General features: G+C 45.2%; 1 protein-coding gene across 4 annotated transcripts in view; it reads right to left on the bottom strand.

The window, feature by feature from the left end:
* Positions 1–1,318: 1,318 nt before the first annotated feature.
* NMNAT1 (nicotinamide nucleotide adenylyltransferase 1) overlaps positions 1,319–7,833 on the bottom strand; it is a 30,496-nt gene continuing 23,981 nt past the window's right edge. For 3 of the 4 annotated variants that reach the window (XM_038537931.1, XM_038537928.1, XM_038537930.1), the window contains exons 3-6: positions 7,473–7,640; positions 5,978–6,161; positions 2,550–2,692; positions 1,320–2,193 (exon numbers count right to left, since the gene is read on the bottom strand). In XM_038537931.1, the coding sequence (XP_038393859.1) occupies positions 1,793–2,193; positions 2,550–2,692; positions 5,978–6,161; positions 7,473–7,584 (840 nt within the window). In that variant the 5' untranslated portion in view covers positions 7,585–7,640 and the 3' untranslated portion in view covers positions 1,320–1,792. Of the gene's footprint in view, positions 2,194–2,549; positions 2,693–5,977; positions 6,162–7,472; positions 7,641–7,833 lie in introns of all 4 variants that reach the window. The other variant, XM_038537929.1, reaches the window with a different exon arrangement.

Raw genomic sequence — 7,833 nt, 5'->3', positions numbered from 1 at the left:
TTTAGTTTATGAAAGAATCACAATTCCCTGTTACCGGCACCCAGACTGTTTCTCTACCTCTCGTGTGGGGAGCAGAAATACTGGTGTACCTTTCTGAACATTTGAGGGCTTGGACCTTTCTCCCAGTCTCCAAAGGTGGAGCTCCAGGCAGGTGTGTCTTGGCAAAGCTTAACTGATGTGCGCCAGAGAGACAGAACCATTAGCGTCAAGTTTCTGCCAGGCACATTCACAACCTGAATTTTGCACAACTGAAGATGACTGGTCAGTGGTGGATTTTACAAGATCACTATTTTTAGAATTATTTCCTTGGCCACCATTGGTGAAGAATGCAGGCATTCGTAAAAGGCTAATTCCCTTTAAAACTAAATTGGGGGGGATCCCTGGGTGGCGCAGCGGTTTGGCGCCTGCCTTTGGCCCAGGGCGCGATCCTGGAGACCCGGGATCGAATCCCACATCAGGCTCCCGGTGCATGGAGCCTGCTTCTCCCTCTGCCTGTGTCTCTGCCTCTCTCTCTCTCTCTCTCTGTGACTATCATAAATAAATAAAAAAATTAAAAAAAAATCAATAACCATAAGAGAAAAATCATTTAAAAAAAAAAAAAAACTAAATTGGGGGGCAGCCCTGGTGGCGCAGTGGTTTAGTACTGCCTGTAGCCCAGGGTGTGATCCTGGGGACCCTGGATCGAGTCCCACGTCAGGCTCTCTGTATGATGCCTGCTTCTCCCTCTGCCTGTGTCTCTGCCTCTCTCTCTGTCTTTCACGAGTAAATAAATAAAATCTTTAAAAAAAAAAAAAAAACTAAATTGGGGGGCAGCCCAGGTGGGTTAGTGGTTTGGCACCTGCCTTCAGCCCAGGGCATGATCCTGGAGTCCTGGGATTGAGTCCCACATTGGACTCCCTGCATGGAGCCTGCTTCTCCTTCTGCCCGTGTCTCTGCCTCTCTCTCTCTGCGTCTGTCATGAATAAATAAATAAAATCTTAAAAAAAAAAAAAAAAATTAAAGGGGATTTTAAATAGGTTTTTATTTTTAGGTTTTATTTATTTATTTGAGAGAGAGTGAGCAGGAGCGAGAGGAAGAGAGAATCTGAACCAACCTCCATGCTGAGCACAGAGCCCGATGCCAGGCTCAATCCTATGACCCGGAGATCACAATCCGAGCCGAAATCAAGAGTTAGACACTCAACCAACTGAGCCACCCAGAGACTATATTGAAAACATTCATCTTAGGAATTTCCAATAAATTATAAACCTGATTTTTTTTAATTTTTTATTTATTTATGATAGTCACAGAGAGAGAAAGAGAGAGAGGCAGAGACACAGGCAGAGGGAGAAGCAGGCTCCATGCACCGCGAGCCTGACATGGGATTCGATCCCGGGTCTCCAGGATCGCGCCCTGGGCCAAAGGCAGGCGCCAAACCGCTGCGCCACCCAGGGATCCCTAAACCTGATTTTAATCTACTATGAAACTGATCTTTACCAAACTTTATTTTATTTTTATTTTTTTATTTATGATAGGCACACAGTGAGAGAGAGAGGCAGAGACACAGGCAGAGGGAGAAGCAGGTTCCATGCACTGGGAGCCCGACATGGGATTCAATCCTGGGTCTCCAGGATCGCGCCCTGGGCCAAAGGCAGGTGCCAAACCGCTGTGCCACCCAGGGATCCCTGATCTTTATCAAACATTTAAAATGCTTTAGTTTATGAAACAGGATCACAATTCCTCTTCCCAGTTACTGACACGCAGACGGTTTCAAATACCCATCAGGGAAGTCCAAAATATCATGCTGTAGGATTTATGAGTTAGCTTCTGCAGTGTTTCTCTGCAAAGGAGCCAGGATGACCCCGACATTCCTTTCTTCACTCTCACAGCTATACAGATCATGCTTTTCGATATACTCCTGGACAAGGTCTGGTACCAAGTAGCGAATGCTCTGGCCCCTTCTGAGAGCTCGCCGGATCTTTGTGGAGGAGATGTCATTGGTGATCCATTCATTTACCAGGTGAATGTTGTTCCGATGCTGCCACAGTGCATCGGATTCATAGATAAATTTCTGAGCATCATTTCCAGCCCGAGTAATACATACAAGTCCATAGTCTCCCACAATTTGGGTGATATCCTCACTTTTCCACAGATTGGGCACGCCAAAGGACTCCAGTAGATCTGCCCCACACAGCAGCTTTACCTTTGGCACATCTGGGAAAAAGAAGACACAGCTTCAGGGTCTGCTTTGCTAGTAACTCCCTGCACCAAAATGAACATAGCAGTGTGTTTTTCTGGCTAGAGGGTTCATAGATCCCATCTGATCAGAATCAGGTTCCCAGAAGAGATTTAGGACATGTAAAAGTTAAGGACCACTGCAGGAGAAATAAGCTCAAGGTGCCCTTTCCTCTCCTTTCCTCCCTCCATTCACAAAACTAACTAGGGGCATTTACTGGGCACTCATACACAGTCTCATTTAACTGTGAGACTGAATATGAAAATACAAAGGGGCTTGCTCAGCTCTAGAATCTTATCTACTGTAGTCGGTAAGTCTGATGAAACATACAGACCTTTTGTTTTTGGCTCTAGTGATTTCTTTTGACTAAAATCTTGTCTCTGTTCAGCCCACTTCCTTTTCTGTCCAGGCCTTCCCCGCACAGGTGAATCCTGCTGGTGATCACAGCTCCCGGCCTCTAGTTTCTCTTGATGGTGTCTATAAAACAAGGCAATAGAACATTTCTCTTCTCACAATGTTCAGCTAAAATACTGTCCTTCAGGAGATGTCTGAGAGCCTCTGACCCAGAGTTAAATGCTATGTGATATTAAAAACATTTAACCAGGGCAGCCCGGGTGGCTCAGCGGTTTAGCACCCCTTCAGCCTGGGGCCTGATCCTGGAGACTCGGGATCGAGTCCCACATCGGGCTCCCTGCATGGAGCCTGCTTCTCCCTCTGCCGGTGTCTCTGCCCCTCTCTCTGTGTGTGTCTCTCATGAATAAATAAATAAAATCTTTAAAAAATAATAAAAAAAATAAAAACATTTAACCACAGGTACACCTGATGCCTGACCGGTCAGAAGGGATGCATCCAACTGGGATGCTTACCAGTCCCCAGTACCACCAGGTCAGCATGGATACTGGCCAGCAGTGCTGTGGACTGGCTGTCAGAAACAGAAAGCAAGGAGATCCTGGGAGCACAACAGATGGTAGCTATTACTATTCTAAGCTTTATGTGTGTGCCATAATAACAAGAGTTAACATTAGTTATTTACTATGTGCTAAGCATTACACTAAGTCCTTTGCATGGATTATTTGATTAAATCTTCTCAATATCCTGTGCCATAAATACCATTATTGTTATTATTATTCCAATAGTGGAGGGAAGTGAAGGCTTAGAGCTGCAACTCCAGCTATTGGTAGACTCCCTGGGACATAGGAGGCATTCTTTTTTTTTTTTTTTTTTTCAAGATTTTAATTTATTTATTTGAGAGAGAGAGCATGAGCAGGGGGTAAAGGCAGAGGGAGAAGCAGGCTCCCCACTGAGCAGGGAGCCCAATTCGGGGCTCGATCCCAGGATGCTGGGATTAGGACCTCAGCTGACGGTAGACACTCAACGGACTGAACCACTCAGGTGCCCCCATGGGAAGCATTCAATAACAATCTTATTGACTGAATGTTTTAGTTATTACAAAGCAACTCTTATTGCCCACTATTATATCAGAATTATTATCCCTATTAAGAGAGGAGAGCTCTGATTAATTTGCCCTAGGCCATATTTTCAAAAAGTGGGGCTCAAACTTGCAACTGTGAGATCAAGACCTGAGTCAAAATCAAGAGTCAGACAATCAACTGAGCTACCAGGTGCCCCTGCCCATGGCTTATAAGTAGCCAAGCCAGTATTTGAACCCCAGAAGTCTGGTTCCAGAGCCTATACTCTTGACCACTGAAGAATGTGGCTTGACCCACTTAATGGAGAGCCACACGCCAAGGATAAAGTCCTAGAGGGGACAGATGCCTGAAGCCTAAAAGGAAGGGACCACAGGCAGCTTATGTGTAGCTTTCTTGTGGACTGGCAGCAGGATGCCGACTGCTTTACAACTGTGAAGTAACATGAGCTAAATTTAGGGGAGCCAAATGTGGGTCCTTGTGCCTCTAACTCCCTTCCCTCTTGAGCAACTGAGTTAATATGTAACAGACAGTAAGGTTGCTGCGGAGCCAAAGAGGGAGGGCTGAGTAAGGTGGGCCTGCAGAAGCCTGGTGTTTTTTGTTTGTTTGTTTGTTTGTTTTGTTTTTTAAAGATTTTATTCATTCATTCACAGAGACACAGAGATAGAGAGGCAGAGACACAGGCAGAGGGAGCCTGATGTGGGACTCAATCCTGGGTCTCCAGGATCACGCCCTGGGCTGCAGGTGGCGCTAAACCGCTGCGCCACCAGGGCTGCCCAAGCCTGGTGTTTGATAGAATTTCTGGCCAATGAAAAGGGCAGACACCTCCCTGCCAAGCCTGAAAAGTTGCTCCTCTTGCTAGGTTGCTGTGCTGGATACTATCTGCTGGCTCAGTGGCAAATCCTGCCCTAAACACACTTCCCAGAGGATCTCACGGCATGTTCTCATTTGACAGAGATTCTGCTAATGAGATTCACTCACAAGACTCGGAAGGAAGAAGGGAGGCAGAGGCCATCTTTCTGGGCTGTGGAGCGTGAGAAGCAATCTCTTATGGCACAAGCATGGTGGCCAGACTCTCTATTCCACTGTCCAGCCACCAACTCTAGGAGACTGGGACAGTTGAAGAGCAGCATTTGTGATGGCAGAGACAGGACCAGCTTCCTGAACACTCACTGCAGCTAAAGAGGTATGACCTTGGAACAAACCCCACTTCCCTGCTGCCAGCCCCTTGACACTTTTGCAGACGCACCTAAATCCCTTTCTGCTTAGAATAGTCAGAGTGGTTTGGGGGCACCTGAGTGGCTCATTCACTTGAGAGTCTTAACTCTTAATATTGGCTTGGGTTGTGATCTCAGGGTTGGAGGATCGAGCCCCATGGCTGGCTCCGTGCTCAGCAATGGAGTCTGCTTGAGGATTCTTCCTCTCCCTCTGTCTTCCCCCAACTTGAGTGTGTGTGTGCGCATGCTCTCTCTTAAATAAAGAACATCTTAAAGAAAAAAAAAAATTTCAGTGGTTTCTATTTCCTGTTGAAACCCTAACTGATATGTTTCGAACCAGAAGGCTCAACTCTAAGAATAGACATTAGACATGAAGGTTTTTCAGAAAGCTCTCCTATAATTAAGCTAATATCACATAATAATTAGATATTATTCACTCTCGTTTGTTTTGAAAGACTTTATTAATTCATGAGAGACACACAGAGAGAGGCAGAGACATAGGCAGAGGGAGAAGCAGGCTCCCTAAGGGGAACTTGATGCAGGATTCAATCCCACGACCTCGGGATCATGACCTGAGCCAAAGGCAGATGCTCAACCACTGAGCCACCCAGGCGTCCCTCTAGTTTTTGAATCCTTACCTGGAACTGTTTCAAAGGTATGAGCACAGAGGTCTAAGACAACCCCCATATGTGGTCATGGGAGCGGCTCGTAAAATCAGGGCTGTCCATGACCAAGCACCATGGCTTCTCTTGCTTAAATTAGCTGCCTCTCTCTTTTATACTTAAGATTAATGACAACATCTTCTTAGGACTTTTGGGCACAGACAGGGCAGGCAGGCTTCTTCTCTATGTGCTCTCTTTCATAAAGATACACACCGTAACAAGCATGCAAACATCTCAACGCATGATGAAAGGCATACAGGTAAACAGACCCCCACATTCTGTTGCTGTGCTCCATACCCAAGAAATAACCGGACGTGGGAATAGCACAGCCTAAGCCCTCCGACCTGAGTCAGTTTGCAAATCTGTATGTTCACAGACACAGGCAGTAGTGAAACATGGCAGAAAGCCCCCAAACCATCTCCACACAACTGACAAAGCTGACTTCACCATGAATACCTTAGCACCTTAGCCGTCTCTACCCATTCCTTCTGAAGACTCTCCCAGGTGTCAACTTCCACCCATTCTGAACTCTTGGTGGCGAGTTCTGCCATGATAACTCGGTGGTGGGCAGAGATAAGTCCTTTCTTCTTATATGCATCACCAACAGGAGAAATTATGCCTTTGATAACTTTGTATTTTCCTGGATAAAGAGTCAAATTTCATGTGAGGTGTAACAAGTTACATTTTATGCATAGAAAATATTATCATTGATATGGTTTTATAACAGACCCTCCTCCCCCACTCCCCCATTTTTAAAACAGGGATTCAGGGTGCCTGGGTGGCTCAGTCGGTTAGGTGTCTGCCTTCGGCTCAGGTCATGACCTCAGGGTCCTGGGACTGAGCTCCACATTGGCTCCTGGCTCAGCGGGGAGTCTGCTTCTCCCTCTCCCTATGGGGCTCCCCCTGCTTGTGCTCTCTGTGTCAAATGAATTCAAATGAATAAGTAAAATCTTTAAAAAAAAATAAAACAGGGATTCAGGTTTATTCATAATTCATTTATAAACAAGATGAAATAGAACATAAAATTCACCATTTTAACCATCTTAAGTACATGTTTCAGTGGCAAGCACATTTACATTGTGGTGCAGACCTCACCACCGTCTGTCTCCAGAACTTTTTCATCTTTTCCAACTGAAACTTTGTCCCTACGAAACACTAACTCCCCATCACCCTGCACACTGTAAATTTTGATATTGCCAAATTGCCTTGTAAAAAGCCTTAATCCATTTGTATTGTCCATCTACAGTGTTCGCAAGAGCCCATTTCTCCCCAACCTCTGACACTTGACACTATCAAGTATAAACATTTTTACTGATGTCATGAGCAAAAGAGATTTCATTTTTTATCTTAGTTCTCTATTAGGATTATTAGTGAGATTGAACACCCATCCATCTATCAGCATATAGCATGATCATTTATGTAACAGAACATACTATGTAGGGGAGGAAAATAAATTTTTCTCAACCCTCCTTGGGTCCCTGGCTGGGTCTGAAAATTAAACTGACAAAGACAGAAAAACATAAGAAAAATGTAGAAATTTACTTAAGAGAAGGTTTATGTGACACAGTGCCTTCATAAAGAAACGAAGACCCCAAGAAACAGTTAGACATGAGTATTTTAATGAGAGGTTTGGTGAAGAGTGGACAGCCATAGAAAAATACGACAGGGCAGAGAGTATGAGGTAAGCATAGTCAACCCGGGGAAATTTAGCAAAGCCATTAGTTTACAATCTTCCAGGCATCCTTATGTCCTTAGCAATAAGGATGTTCCTTCCCTCCTGGTACAGGGAGGGCAACCCTCACATGAAGGTTTTATGAGCTGTTTCAGCGGAGAAGGGTGGGGAGGAGGTCAGAGGGACCTTCCTGATTCTGCCATTTTTTTCAAACTCCTTCAGCTTAAAATATCCAACATGCCGAAGGGCCATATTTTGGGGCTGTGCCCTGGACCCTACCTGTTCCGTTCATGTAGTCCTTGGCCAACTCAAATAGCCTGAGGTGCATGTTGGTGATAGGATTAAAGGAACCACAAGCAAGGAGAACCACTTCCATCTTTGAATTTTCCATGCTAAGAATTTGCAGTTGCTGATCTGAATGGCAAACTCCGACACTTTGCTTGTTGTCTGTAAAGGAGAAGAAAGGCAGGAAGTTCAGTTACAGGTCTTCAGGTGTCCTTCCATGTTCCCATTCCAAGTGGATGGACAAAGACACATGGCTTCAATGACAAAGATGGCCCCATTTCTCCACGCTTCCTTTTTCGGTAATCATCTACAGCTCCTGCTATAAAGGGATAGCATCTCCTTTCCTCTCTCTGTG

Source organism: Canis lupus, chromosome 5 (assembly GCF_011100685.1).
Source record: "Canis lupus familiaris isolate Mischka breed German Shepherd chromosome 5, alternate assembly UU_Cfam_GSD_1.0, whole genome shotgun sequence".
Lineage (NCBI taxonomy): Eukaryota > Metazoa > Chordata > Mammalia > Carnivora > Canidae > Canis > Canis lupus.
The sequence above is the reverse complement of the archived record's forward strand: the minus strand, read 5'-3'. Positions and strand labels throughout refer to the sequence as shown.